The 15538-nt window shown below is 43.0% G+C and overlaps 1 protein-coding gene across 2 annotated transcripts in view; it reads right to left on the bottom strand.

Annotated features, from left to right (window-relative positions):
• Positions 1-5603: 5603 nt before the first annotated feature.
• Positions 5604-15538, bottom strand: part of Rbl1 (RB transcriptional corepressor like 1) — a 57311-nt gene continuing 47376 nt past the window's right edge. For both annotated transcript variants that reach the window (XM_055602441.1, XM_055602442.1), the window contains 2 exons: positions 10364-10528; positions 5604-7403 (listed from right to left, as the gene is read on the bottom strand). In XM_055602441.1, the coding sequence (XP_055458416.1) occupies positions 7233-7403; positions 10364-10528 (336 nt within the window). In that variant the 3' untranslated portion in view covers positions 5604-7232. The remainder of the gene's footprint in view (positions 7404-10363; positions 10529-15538) is intronic.

The following is a 15538-nucleotide window of genomic DNA, read 5'->3' as shown; positions in this document are numbered from 1 at the left end:
AAAAGGAACGCCTCGGCAATGGGATAAATGGACATGCCAGTGAGGGGGAGGGAGGTCAAGCAGGCAGAAAGCTGTCCACCCATTTTCACGTCTTTGTATCTGGGCTGTCACCAGAAGATCCCGCCTGGAGTTAGGCTAGGCCTTCCTGTTTTAAATAATCTAATCAAATTTCCAGATGCAGTCAAGTTGTTACCAAGATTTGTCATCACTCGCCGACCCTTCATCTGTTACTTACTGTTTGAAACACAGTCTCTCTCTCTGGGTAGCCTGGCCTGGCCTCGAATTCAGGATCTTCCTGCCTCGGCCTCCTCGGCGCTGAGATTGCAAATGTTAGCCACCACATCATTTCATATATTTCTTGGGTTTTTTAAAATTTGTTTGTTTGTTGTTTCGAGACAGGGTCTCACTATGTAGTTCTAACTGTCCTGGAACTCACTATGTAGCTGGCCTTGAACTGACAGAGATCTGCCTCTGCCTCCCAAGTGCTGGGCTTAAAGGCACACACATGCATACTTGTTTAATGAAAAATTTAATGTGTATACACGTGCTATGGGGCATATATAGGGACCAGAAGACAATTTGTGGGAGTCAGTTCTCTCTTTCCACCACAAAGGCCCAAGTAATCAGAAGCTTCTCAAGCTTAGCAGCTCCAAGCTTTCACCAGTTTTTGTTGTTGGCACAGGGTTGTTGTTTTAATATCCCAGGCCAGTCTCGAATTCACCACATGGCTAAGAATGACGGTAAACCTGAAATACTCCTGCTGCCACCCTCCGAGGTGAGGGGTTCCAGAATGTGACCCCATACTGATTTCTGCGCTGTCCCAGCACTCTGCCTCCCTGAGGGCTGGGGTTTACAGGCATGAGCGACGGCGCCTGGCAACCCAACATTTTCAACTATAGTTCCTACAGACTCAAGGCAGGCAGTGTGGGGAAGGGTTGCATTTGGACAATAAGTCAGGCCCGGACGAACATGCTCCACCCTGGCCACAGAGCATTTGGTGAGAATACCCCACAGCTGTCCAGACGTAAGAAGCTGAAACAAGAGGGTAAAAGATGTGCTTGAAATCCATGATGGCTAATTTGAAAAACGCTGCTTCTAAGGTTTGTGGGAAAGTCTTTCCCCATAGCATTAGGCAGGAGGAAGTGAGCAAACAGGGATTTAAGTTCCATCAATTGCACTTGTGCTCCACTTGGCCTAGCAAGGTGACTTAATGGGAAGAGGCGCTGGCTGGGCCATCGTAGCAATCTGAGCTTGAGTCTTAAGGCCCTACTGAAGGGTGGAAGAAGGGAGCCGACTCTGGAGAACTGTCCTCTGACCTCCATATATATGCTGTGGCATGGGAGGCCAGGCCCCCATAATGTTTGAGTATATATATGTATTATCTTCCCAATCTTCTCATTTACAGAGGCCCTTAACCTTTTGAACTATTACGGTCACCGGCTCAAGATCACATTGACACAGGATTTCAACTTTTTTTTTTTTTTTCAGTGTGCCACCTGGACAATTCTACTTATAGTCCTGGTGACCTGGTCCCACTCAGTCATCCCACAGCCTGGGAAGCAGTGCCTACATCAAACAGGATCCTTTCCCACAGAGAGGAACCCCCACCCAAGCCTATGTCTTCTGATGTCGGTCTTACCATGGTCAGTAGTAGAGTAGTAGCAAGGCAATGAGAGCAACTATTTTAAGGTCCATTTTGCCAGTGCCCTCCCCATTCCAAGAAATTTGTTCTGGACTTCCATCTGTGACATAACCAGATGAATTGTGCAAGCTGGTCCTGGATGTATCAGGCTTGTTTCTACACCTCTCCACAGCCAAGCATCATCACTGATTCATTGTTTCACTTTCTCTTCATCCTTCATTAAACAGTGCTTCCTGGAAATAGTTTTTCTCCCCATCTACGCAAATTTCAACGCGGAAACCCAAATTCTTAAAAGGAAAAATAAAATAAAATAAATCCCAGCTGTTAGGGAGACAGAGGCAGGAGGATCTTGAATTCAGAGCGGCCTGGTTGACCGAGGGAGTCCCTGTCTCAAGAGCAACCACATGTAGCTGGGGAGGTGGCGTGGTGGGTGGGGACGCAGAGCAGACAGGAGGACTGCGTGGGCCTCTGCACACCTGTAACTGCAGCGTTGGGGGGCGGGGGGGGGGGGCTAGAGGGTCACTGAAGCTTGCTGACTGCCGGTCTCCTTCAAGTCCGGTAAGAGACCTCATCTTGCTAGGTGTGGTGATGTGCGTCCTTAATGCCAGCACTCATGAGGCAGAGGCAGGGAACTCTCTGTGAGCCAGCCTAGTATACAGAGCAAGCATCAGGCTAGCCAGAGCTACATAGTGAGACCTGGTCAAATAAACAAACAAGGAATAAGAGAATAAAGCAGAATAAGAGAATAAAGAGTAAGAGAATAAAGCAAAGAACAGGACCGTACATACATGTGATTCTTTGACCATCCCACGCGCACGGACACGGACAGGCACACCTGTACACACGTGTGCATGTAACAGCAGAATTTTAGCAGAGCCATCGTATCTGGTACGAATTTCCGAGTGATGGCACCTAGGCTCTGACATAGCCTTTTGTACACAGTGATTGACATCTGAGACTTACCGAGTTGTTCTTCCTGAAGGATTCTCAGAGCCCTTGCATAACTTAGTCCTGAGATATGCCTAGCAAGCCAAGAAGTCTCCTGTGGCTGAGAACTGCTTAGGGGATGGTTTCTTCAGACAACTCATAGTTCCGAGAAGAGGTTTCGTATAGGAAACTGACTTGCTAATTGTGTAATTCAGAACACCAACATGTACATATATCACACGCACACAAATGGTATTTGGCTAGGGTTGGGCTGTATCTCAGTGAATAGAGCACTTACCGATCATTCATGATGCCCTCAGACAGACACACACATACAGACCCAGATAATAGCCGAGCCAGACATTTCATTTTTGCCTTAGTGTCTATAATTTTTAAGTCTCAAGGGTTTTCTTGACTGGTTATTCTAGAGTTATGTTTATGTGATTTTTAATACATTTTCATTCACCCATAAAATTTGAGTGTTTACTGGGTACTTAGAATTTGCCCAGCACTGCTCAGAACAGGCAGGACACATCAATAAACTATATAGACAAAAATCCCTGCGTACTCATATTCTGGTGGCAAGGCCAGCAGTGAACAATAATGTAATTAACAATAGAAGACTTGTCGAGTATGTCAGAAGCTGGTGCTGCAGAAGAGTGGACTAAGACAGCAGGAGTAGAGAGAGATAGAGTCGCCATGTTGGGTAGGATGGTCAGGACAGGTCTTTGAGAAAGCTGACATTTGAGCAGAGATGAAGGAGTCATCAGTGTGGTATAGAGAGAGGAAGCAAGTCCTGCTAAGCAGAAGAATGCCTGGAGTTTCGAAATAGCAGGAGGCTTTTGCTCACACTGTGAACCCCAAGATTGTGTTGTTTCCTGGAAAAACCAGCTTCTAGTTGTGCTACCTGTCAGCCCTAGCATACACTTTTACTCCAAAGCTTTCTGCTTGAGTATTGTAAACAGAATTAAAGTTAACCCTGGAACAAGAGGCAGAGCAAGCAACCAGCTGACTGAGGGAACACAGAAAAAAAAACCATACAGAAGAAGTCAAGAGGACATACAGAGACCCACAGGAAGTAGAAGGGAGGGACATTCAGTTTGAAGGTTGTTTTTTGGAGACAGGGTGGGAAAAGAGGCTTCCTTTTTTGGGGGGTGGGGGACAACATGGGCTCAGCTGGGTGCTTTCTTTGTCTCTCTGAGCTATCAGGTTTTCACCCCAGTACCTGGCTCCTGAGTCATTATTGGTAAAATGGAACACTTAAGATTTTGTTAGAAACAAAGGGGAGAGGAGGAAAGCAGTGAGACGAGGTAAAAGCGACAAAGCACCGGGGCTGCGCAGAAAGCAGTGCGCGGGTGAGGAGAATGCCTGCCCCAGCAGAAGACCTAGAGATAACGACTGCCAAGGTGAGTGACCTCCAAAGCCGCACTCAGTCAACTTACCTACGACTCCTTTAGTCCAAAGGCAAGGAAGGTCCTGTCCTAGCAGGCAGGGCATCGATCCTGCACGAAGCACCCCCCCACCCCCATGCTATCATATCCACATTAAGAGGTAAAGAAATGAAGCTCAGGTGAAATGAGCTACTTCTCCAGGGTCACACGCAAACCAAGTTCCCTGAAGCTTACACCTAATTTGCATTGAAATTCTTTTTCTGTAACTTATGCTGAGTAAACAGCACTCTTGCTTTTAAGATGTTGCAAGGCCAGGCTGTGAAGAGCTGGGTGTGGTGACGCACATCTTTAGTCCTAGCACTCAGGAGGCAAAGACATGCATTTGAGGCTGTGCCTGGTCTACCAGGCAAGTTCCAGGGCGGTCAAATAAAACAAAGCAAACTCACATTTATGGGTTCCTAAATTTAAGTGGTAGTGTTAGGGCATGAGAGTCACTGAAGAAGAAGCCCAGATTCAAGTAGTATGCAAAAGCGGAGAGCGTTTATTCTGCAGAAAGTTATCAGCATGCCGGGCCACCATTCCTTAGAAGGAGACCGTCCAGGCTCATCGTAAAGGCAATCGGGGAGTTCCGGAAGTGAGGGAACCTTTCATTTGATTGGTTAGTGTGACTCAGGAGGTAAAGGGGATTTAGGATTGGCTAAACATTTAGGCACTGTCCAGAGTTGTTAGGGACTTTTCCTCAGGTTTGCTGAATCATTAGACTTAGCTCAAGCCCATGTGTTAACCTTTAAGCTGATTGGCTGTCTACGAGTGGCAGTTTTTCCAGAAACTGTTTTTCTATGTTCTGAAAAACAGGATCTCAGGCCTAGTTAGGCAAAGTTGAAAATGAAGCATGTCATGGAGTCAGATTAGCCAAATAGATCGGGGTCTTCTGGGGGTGTCTTGGGGGCTTTGGAGTTTAGACTTCTCAGTAGTCACATCAGCTTGTCTTTTGCCAGCATGGATTTGCCTGGTAATCTGAGCAACAACAGAGAAGAAACTTGTCATTGCTACCATTAGCTAGTCTAATACAGCAGCAGAGCCTCAGGAGGGGTCACACTCTGTACCTGGTCAGCAGCTGGTCTGCTTGTCACTCTAGTTTTGCCTTTTCTGGACTGTAATATGCACACCTGTAATAAATACCTGAGTGCTTTCACTTAGTTTGTAATTTGAGGCTTACCCATGGTGCATGCATACTACATTCATACCGAGTATATCCATGTTGTTATACATCTGAGATGACAGGCAGTAAAGTCTGTTCAGCTCTACACAGCCCTCTCTACCTCCACCTGTTTTCCTGCAAATGATGTAACTTTTTTCTTTTTGCCGATGAAAGAATAATAGTTCTCACTGTAAAAAAAACATGTATTTTAGATGGCTGCACATCTGCTTCTGGTTATACAGTAAAAAGTACAGTTTAATAGTTTTTTTTTCCTTTTAATTAACTCAATTTACATCTCGGTCATAGGCCCCTCCCTCATCTCTGCCAAGCCCTACCCTCCCTCTCGAATCCTTCCCCTGTTCCTCAAAATAGGGAGGTCCCCACCCACACACTCCAGTTCTTCTAGTCACACGAGGACTGAGTTTTTAAAACTCCAATTTTTATTAACTATTTTATGTACATCAATACAAAGTCCTGAAAGGTGGTAAAAACATGTCTTAAGTTTAACACAGACATTGAATAAACCCCATTTATATTTTATACATTAATAATGAAAGTGATACAGTAGTTATAGCTACACAGAAATATGTACAAAAATTCAAGACAGACTACTATTTGGCTTATTACAACATGTGTAGATACTACACAAAACACAAGAATACAATTTTCCAAAAAGCAAAATATAATCCAAACCTCTTTTTAAAATTTAAAAATAAAATTTTGTTTAGCACTCATCATTAATTGGCAGCCAAATCTTGGAATAATTCAAATTAACTAGTGTTGGATATTAAACATTATGCTGAGCTAGACTGCCAAGCCAACACTTTATATTTTAAAAAATAAGGTTTGCCGTTACTGATACATCATCCAAATATTAATTAAAATGGCTTATTCACATCCTTTCAGATTCTAGAAACACACAAGAAAGGTGAACATTAAAGACCTGATTCTTTCAAAGGCTATACTTCCAGTGTGGAAAAATCTTCAAAAGGATCCAGGAGTTAAACCCCAGTGGAAAACTCATGAGAAATCATAATTACCAGAACAAACGGTGATACAAAACAGAAAAAACAAAGTGGCTCTTGAACTGAAACATTTCGATGATAAGGCATGAAGTGATTTTAATGTGAAAGCTTCAAATATTTTCAGGAAATTAAATAAACAACAAGAATGAATAATTTAGCTTTTTGAGTCAGGGTCTTGCTATGTAGCCCAAGTTACTCTGGAACTTGCTATGTAGCCAGGCCAGCCTGACATTCCCAGCCATCCTCCTGTGTACTGGAATTACAGGCATGTCCTACCGTGCCCAACAAAAATGATCTTATCTTAATGTTACTTTACTAAGGAAATTTAATTTCTCATATATCTAAATTTTATTCTCCTAGATTAAGAAACAGTTTCTTATTTTGAGAACTATGCAAATGAATACAATCACATATAATAATAAAGGCAATATCACGAAAGTCAAAACTATATAGTAGTTTTAAAAATAAGCAAGTGTCCCTTTCATAGGGTTGTGACATCAGGCTAAGAGGGCCCTAGACTGGACGGGGCAGTGCTCAGGTACAAAGCTGCCTGTACTCAACGAGAGGAAGAAGACAGGGCATAGCCAGTCCAGCGTGGTCGTGGCACCTGAGGTACAGTTACTCCAGGAGGCCCAAGGCAGGCTGGTGCACACGGAGCCACATATCATGGGAGCTCAACAGGAGCAGACAGTACAAGTATCTCAGACTCACTGACCTCATATTAAAAAGGGAAAGGAGACATTTGATTATTTGGAAAAGACAGCTAAGGAAGTTTATCCTTAATTCATCCTAAAATGTAAGCCAAGTAACAAACATTTAAATCGTATTAATATTTATAAAGGCACTTAAAACAGTCTTTTCTAATCTAGCTCAGAATGCATGTTGAATAAATGCTTTGAAAAAATGTCAGATACATGTTGAATAAATGCTTTGAAAAAGGAGCTTACTTTTGGTGCAAGTTTTGTATAACCCAGTAATAAACGTGTGAAGGACGGAGCCCCCAACTTTCTCCAGAACAACCCAAAAGATCAGAAAAGGTCATGACATTAGTGATTTGCTCTTTCACTGACAACGTCTTGCAGTCGCTTAAGTAAAACGTCATCGTTCTCTTGGCAGAGACGCTTGGCAGGTGATTCTGCGTCTCCACTGATGGCGATTACACGCTTCTTCGTTTTCTGTTCACCTTGCCTTATCATGTTGTTGATATCTTTCAAACTCTACAAAAGCAAGGGGGCATGTGTAAAAGGCAGGAAAAAAAAAAAAAAGAAATTATAAGTAAAGAACTAAGCTGACTGCCTTTTTCTCCTTTAGGTCACCAGGACTGTGCAGCTTCTCAGGGTGTCTACTGCTGTGATAAGGCACCATGACCGAAAAGCAAGTTGTGAGGAAAGGGCTTATTCTGCTTACACTTCCAGATCATAGTCCATCATGGGGGAAGTGAGGACAGGAACTCAAACAGGCAGGAACCTGGTGGCAGGAGCTGATGCTGAGGCCCTTGAAGGGTTGCTGCTTACTGCCTTGCTCAGACTGTTTTCTTACAGAACCCAGGACCACCAGTCCAGGGATGGCACCATACACAGTGGGCTGGGCCCTCCCCCACTGATGACTAATTGAGAAAATGCCCTACAGCTTGGATCTCATGGAGGCATTTCCTCAACTGAGGCTCCTTCTCACTGATGACTGTGGTTTGTGACAAAACCAGCCAATACAGCCAGCAAGAGCTTTCTCTCACTGCACTTTCTTGCCAGCTACAACCCAAGTTTTCCGTGTGTATATGCATAACCAAAAATGTTATATATGTGTGTGTGTATATATATACATATACAAATATGCACTTTTTAAAAACTTTCTGTGTGTTTGCTTCTGTTGTGAGGGCATGTACATATCACAGTACATAAGTGGACATCAAAGGGCAATTTGCATGAGTCAGTTCTCTTCTATCACAAAGGTCTTAGGGATATAACTGGTCATCAGGCTCGGTGGAAAGGGCATTTAACCTGCCGAGTCAACTGACTGGCCCTTTTCTTTTCTCTGAGACAAGATCTCATTACATAGCTCAGGCTACCCTTGAACTACTAGAAGTCTGTCTGCCTCTGACTGCTGCACTCCTATGCCTGGTTTAACCGAGTAATGCTTTCAAACTCTGATGTGCTTGATTGTCTGGGGATCTCAGTCATGTAAAGACTCAGATTTAGAAGGTGCGGTCTGTGAGTCAACCCACGTAGTGCAGACATTATAGGCTCAAGAAAGGTTCTGAAACTGCATCCCAGTTGTCTGGAGTGAATGTTGCACCTGGCCCTCCTGCTAGCTCGCTGTGATTCTACAGAGAGTACTGCAGGACAGTACTTGTGTTCAGCAAGCTCCCCAGGGGATTCTGACTCTGATTTTGAAATCACTGCCTCAGATCCCAGATGGCCTAGTATCTTCTAAACACCTTTCTGGGAAATAAATCTTGGAGGAGGAAATATAAATCTCATCCTGGCCAATTTTCTTTGGCAAATATAGTAAGCGTGGAACCAAAGAGGAAATTGAGGAGTTAAGGAGCTGTTATTGCACTGACACAATTTGTCCAAGTAACACCTGTGGCTTCTAGAAACTTAAGATGCTGCTGTGTAATCTTAGAAATGCTGAAAAAGTGTATCACTGATGTGTCTCCATCAATGTGCTGGGTAAAGACAGAGCTAGTATTTCCATAAAAGTAAACATGAGAGGAAGTCCCTGTTCTCTAATTTATTTTCATTAACCTGGCTGTCATCCATCTAATGCACTTAACTTTCAAAGCCATCTTTAAAGTGATCATTCCCACGGAGCACGGCCTTATAATCAATCCTTACAAGTTTAGGGTGGCTCAGACAATTTATTGAGACACTTGTCAAAACAAACCAAAGCAAAAAATTTCAAACAAACAATCACCAAAGAGATGGCTCAGTGGGTGACAGCACTGGCTGGTCTTCCAGAGGACCCAGGTTTAATTTCTAGCACCCACATGGCAGCTCACAACTGTTTGAAACTTCAATTCCAGGGGACCTGATGCCATCTTCTAACTTCCAAGGGCACCATGCACACAAGTGGTACACAGAAATACATGCACTCACATAAAATAATAAAATAAAAACTTAACAAACAGAAACATAACATCTAAAAAAATTTTTTTAAAAAAAGAAGGGGCAGTGGTGATGCACACCTTTAATTCCAGCACTTGGGAGGCAGAGGACCTCTGTGAGGAGGTCACCCTGGTCTACAGAGTGAGTTCCAGGATAGCCAGGGCTACTCAGAGAAAACCGATCTCTAAAAAACAAAACCAACACTAAACAAACACCCTAAAAACCAGAAACCAGTATCTTACTCCCTGAAATGCCACATGAATTTAGCTCTCTTCTTTTTCTCTTTTTTTTGGTACAAGGATCAAATCCAGGGACTAGTCATGCTTTTTCAGGGAGACAGTTCAGGCTGGACCTGGACTCAAACCCTGCCTGCCTTGGCACTGCTAGAGTGCAGCTCGGATTGCTGCTCAAGCCACAACAGCGCAGCAGCACTCCTCCCCCTCCTCATGGATACGGACAGCGCTCTCCATGAAATCTCCAGCTAACAGACCTGAAGGTGCCTGAGATTTTTTTACTTGGGATGTTGAGTATGTAGGCTTGGGAGGACACATCAAAAGGGCACTGGGGTCACATACCCTGCTTCCCACCCACTCCTCTGTCCTGTGCTAGAGAAGCAGGGAGCCTGGCTCTCTAGAATTGTGTAAGAAGCCCCACTCGTGCCTGATGGCCCTGATTCCATTTCAGAGCTCCCAGCCCTTGCTAAGCTGTGTTTGACATGGGGGCCTGAACTCTCCGCAGAGCTTCCACACACTGTTAGGTGTTGTTAACTGCTTTTCTAATAAACTTCTGAGACTGTTCAAGCAACTCAAGAGCTGAGTGCTGGGAATCCAGGTATGTTCCACCGGGCCTAGCTAAATAACATGTTTCTGGTCACACAAAGCATGTTATAGTGGTAGCTTTGTAACAAAAAGATTAATGACTGCTGACTGATAAACTGAAGTCTTAAACTTTAAGAGGTAAGATTACTTGAAATTCAACTTTTCATAAAGTTCCTTGAAAATTCTAACTGGAAACCCAACATTGAAAAAGAATGGACATGAACTGCTCTTAAGCAAAGTCTATATGCACCGTACCTTAGAAGGGCTGCCATTGAACTTGTACAACAGAGCGCTCCTGGGGGTGAGGCCTGGTCCATTTTTGTGTGGTGAGACATAAATGGAGTGCTGCTGGGAAATGCGGCGTGGGGAGCCCGGCTGTTGCTTAATATGTGGGAATGGAGAGAGGGGTGGAGCATCCATCTAAAATAATCCAGATCATATTTTTAACACAAAAGGATTTAAAGAAACATATTTTTATTCTTGTAGCATTTCTTTGTTAGAAGATACTATATTTTAAGAACTTATTTATGGCCAAGAAAGGCAAAAATAAAAGTGTATACACACACACACACACACACACACACACACATTACTCATTGATTTCCGCAAAATACCTTCTTGGATCATCAGAGAAATCCAATAAGGAGACTCTGGACAAGCCGGGCACACTGGCATGCTTGTAATCCCAGTGCTCAGGAGCTGAGGCAAGAGTTCTAAGGTAGCCTGGGCTCTGTCTTTCCAAAACAACAACAATAAAACAAACAACTGGAACAAATCACCAGGAATGGTAAACCCGGAACATGTGGAATCCTGTGTTCATACCATGAAGGAAAGAAAGAACAGGGCTTGGGCTCATTTGATTCCAAGTATCATAAAACAGGCAAACCAACCCCTGTACCACCACTGAACAAAAACAAACCACAACTAAGTTTCACTGGCTGATACAGACGAACATAAAGAAAATACATTTCTAAGTGATGCCTGAGAAATCATAAACAGGCTGAATGAAATGACAAATGCAATCTAGGATTTGAAAACTGGGTTCAATAAAGAGAAACACTGACAAAAACTCAAGTAAGTCTGAAAGAACAGATTAAGTAGAAGATAGATTATCAGGTCTCAAAGACAAAGTAGAGGAATTAGATCATGCAAAGAATATAAAAACATTTTCAAAAACCTAGGAAAGGTCTGACAAGGCCCCAGACCTTAACACAACTGACTCCATGATGGAAGTAACATTCAGGCTGTAAAACTGAACACAAAGAAAGTGTAACTCTAACCGAGCAAGTGAAAGACCTGTATGGTAAGGACTTCAAGTCTTTAAGGAAAGAAATTGAAGAAGATATCAGAAAATGGAAAGATCTCCCATGCTCATGGATCAATTGACATAGTAAAAATGGTTATCTTACCAAAAGCAACCTACAGATTCAACACATCAAAATTCCAACACAATTCTTTACAGACCTTGAAGGAACAATACTCAACTTCTTATGGAAAACAAAACAAAACAAAACCAAGGATAGCTAAAACAATTATGTACAACAAAAGAACTTCTGGAGGTATCTCCATCCCTGATTTCCAGTTGTACTACACAGCAGTAGTAATAAAAACCCCATGGTATTGACATAAAAACAGACTGGTTGACCAATGGAATTGAATTAAAGACCCAGAAATAAGCCCACACACTTACAGACACTTGATTTTTGACAAAGAAGCCAAAACCATACAATGAAAAAAGACAGCACATTCAACAAATGATGCTGGTTTAACTGGATGTCTATATGTAGAAGAATGCAAATAGATCCATATTTATCACCCTGCATAAAACTCAAGTACAAGTGGATCAGAGACCTCAACATAAATCTGGATACATTAAATCTAATAGAATAGAAAATAGGAACTAGCATTGAACGCATTAACACAGGAAATAACTTCCTGAACAGAACACCAACATCTCAGGCACTAAGATCAACAATTAATAAATGGGACCTCATGAAACTGAAAAGCTTTTATAAGGCAAAGGACACCATCAATATGACAAAATGGCTGCCAACAGAATGGGAAAAGATCTTCACCAACCCTATATCCAACAGAGGGCTAATATCCAAAATATAATAAAGAACTCAAGAAACTGGAGACCAACAAATCAAATAACACAATTAAAAAATGAGATACAGAGATAAACAGAGAATTCTCAACAGAGGAATCTCTAATGGCCAAGAAGCTTAAAGAAATGTTCAACATCTCTGGTCATCAGGGAAATGCAAATCAAAATGACTCTGAGATTCCATCTTATACCTCTCAGAATGGCTAAGATCAAAAAAAATCAAGTGACAGCACATGCTGGCAAGGATATGAAGCAAGGGGAACACTTGCTGATGGGAGTGAAAACTTCTATAACCACTTTGAAAATCAATTTGGCAGTTTCTCAGAAAACTGAGAATAGTTCTACCTCCATACCTAGCTATACCATTCCTGGGCATATAACCAAAAGATGCACCACCATACCACAAGGACACTTGCTCAACTATGTTCATAGCAACTTTATTCGTAATAGCCAGAGACTGGAAACAACCTAGATGTCCCTCAACTGAAGAATGGAAAAGAAAATGTAGTATATTTATCCTACTCAGCTGTTTAAAACCAGAACATCATGAAATTTGCAGGTAAATGGATGGAACTAAAAAAATATCATCCTAAGTGAGGTAACCCAGACCCAGAAAGAAACACATGGTATATATTCACTTATAAGTGGCTATTAGCCAAAAAGTACAGGATAACCATTTTATAAACTTCAGGTCCAAAGAAGCCAAGTAACAAGGAGGGCCCAAGGGAGAAGGATTGAATCTCACTCAGAAGGGGGAAAAAAAGACAGACATTGGAGGTAGATGGAGGGAGGGACTGGATGGGAAAAGGAGTAGGGAGGAGAAGAGGAGGGATCTTACTGCAACTTGATTATGCCAAGGTGGGTTGATATCCATGAAAGGCCTCCCCTTTTCTGAGGAGAGAGGATGTGGGAAATGGGGGAAGGGAAGGTGAAGTGAGAGGGAAGGGCTGGGAGGAGAGGAGGGAGGGGGTAGCTTTGATTGGGATGTAAAGTAAATTAATTAGTGGGAAAACAAACAAACAAAAAGCTTTCTCCCAAAAAGGCTCGGTGTTACACTGGGATCCCAAACACCCGGTGTAGTTACTGGGTGGCCAATAAAGACTTTCTATTGGCTTACACCTATGTCCAAGCAGCTTCTCTAGTGACTCTCTCATTTCTGGAGGGCCCAATGAAATCCCGAGACCAAGAGCTCGAGACCACAAAGGTTTCAGAGCCCCTCAGAGCTTGGAAGGGTGCAGTGCTCATGGAACTCATTGGAGGTGCACAACCTGAGTTCCAGATCCCAAGACTCCTTCTGATCATTTGATGCGTAACACGATGGAGGGATCTGATACTTCCACCCCAAAAGGAAAGAAATTAGAAAGTTGCCTGCCTGTCACCTTCTGTTCGGACACTTAGGAGAGGTCAGAAGCTGTTGCGGATCCAGCGTCTGGGATCCATGTGAGATGTCACTGGACTCCCTGTCTGTTCAGGTGTATAAATGTGTGGTAGCCACACCTGGCTGTCTGGACCAATAGCTTTCTCTGGGACCACTCTCACCCCCATCCTAGTTTAAGATCTAGCCCCTCTTGTTGGGGATCCGAATCCTTTTGGCGTTGCCAAGTTGCCCAGAGAAACCCAAAACAACCTCCACCTATCTGTGGCACCTGTCACTCACTTGCTTTCTCCCTGACTGGTCTGGGTAGGGTTGGTCTCTGTGGGTAGGGGCTGGGCCACTCAGCCAGGGCCCTTGACATCTAAGCACACAGGAAGGGAGCAATAGTTCCCTACAGTGGTGGGACTATACACTCCATCTACTCCCCTGCCTGCGCTAAGCAGTCCTAGAGAGGGAGAAAGAAAGTTCCACTCCTTCCTCCTTCATGATTTATGTCCTTTCCAGCCAATGATTCATATCATTGAGAAAACTCAAAAGTAGAAAAACCACTGGTATGGGGGTCACTGCTGAATAAAATGGATTTCCCCTTCTGTTCAACACTGACCAAGGAGACTTTAAACACTTTTCACTAAAAAAAAAAATATTCCTTTGTCACACAGCCTAGATATATTAGAAAAAAGTTGTAAAACTTAGAAAATGTGAATGTGGGCTGGAGGGATGGCTCAGAGGTTAAGAACACTGGCTTCTCTTCCAAAGGTCCTGAGTTCAATTCTCAGCAACCCATGATAGCTCATAATCATCTATAATGAGGTCTTGTGCTCTTTTCTGGCATGCAGGCAGAACACTGTATACATAACAAATAAATAAATCTTTTTAAAAAGAGAAAAATGTGCATGAGTTACCTCAAAAGGTGTTTAACTTCAGAGAACTGATTGGGACAAGACCTTTTGCATAAACTGAAAGCCACTGTCACCTTCCCAGATTGATGAGACATAAACTACAGATACTTAGCAAAATTTTGGTGTCTTACCCTTTGTCAGAAGAATATCTAAGCTGAAAGTTCTGCCTCCAACCAAAAGATATAGTTGGACTATATCTCAGATTGACAACAAAGATTCCCAACGGTATGAGTGGAAACTAACTCCCAAGACTGGCCCAATACCAACTTCCTGTAATTGTTAAACTAATCAGCTCAGCCACTTCTGGCCAGATTAAACAATATCCACTGACCTTGGAAACACAAAGGGAAAGCACAGTCTATATTGCCTAGTTTAGGTATCCTAGTGCCTTGCCAGTCACCATGGAGGACACACTTCTGCCTGTGAAGAAACCTGGAACCTGATTCTATGAGTCTGATTCTTCCAGAGAAACATGTACATTGTCTTGGACCTGAAAGATGCCTTCTTCAGCCTTTCACTGGCAAAGAGGTTTCTCAGGTAAATAAATTATAAAAGGGCCACCGAGAGAGTGCTGCAGGTGTTACAGACCTTGGGCCACAGAATGTTGCCCAGCTTTGTACATCAGAGTCTACCTATCTTGGCTACCAGCTAAGGGTGAGGCAAAAGGAGCATGATTGCGGCCATCCTTCACATTCCAACTGCAAAGACCAGAGAAGGTCTAAAAGTTCCTAGGTGCAGGTGGGAATCACTGCCTCCGGATATCAATTTGTTGAAATATCAAGACCTCTAACACCAGCACAAAAGGAGGCACTGAGCCCCTAACCCAGACTGTGACTAAACAAAAAGCATTTGAGGCTTTAAAAACAGCTCTGATTCAGCTCCAGCCCTATAAAAAGAGTTTTAACCCAAACTTTGACGCCATGAAAATGTCTGGACCCAGTAGCCACGGATGGTCTGTCTACCTAGCTAAGAGCTATGATGGCTATTGATATTCTAATGAAAACACACACACACACACACACACACACACACACACACACACACACACA

This window comes from Psammomys obesus, unplaced genomic scaffold (genome assembly GCF_907164565.1).
Source record: "Psammomys obesus unplaced genomic scaffold, mPsaObe1.curated_primary_1811, whole genome shotgun sequence".
NCBI classification, from domain to species: Eukaryota; Metazoa; Chordata; class Mammalia; order Rodentia; family Muridae; genus Psammomys; species Psammomys obesus.
This window is presented reverse-complemented; position numbering and strand designations above follow the sequence as displayed.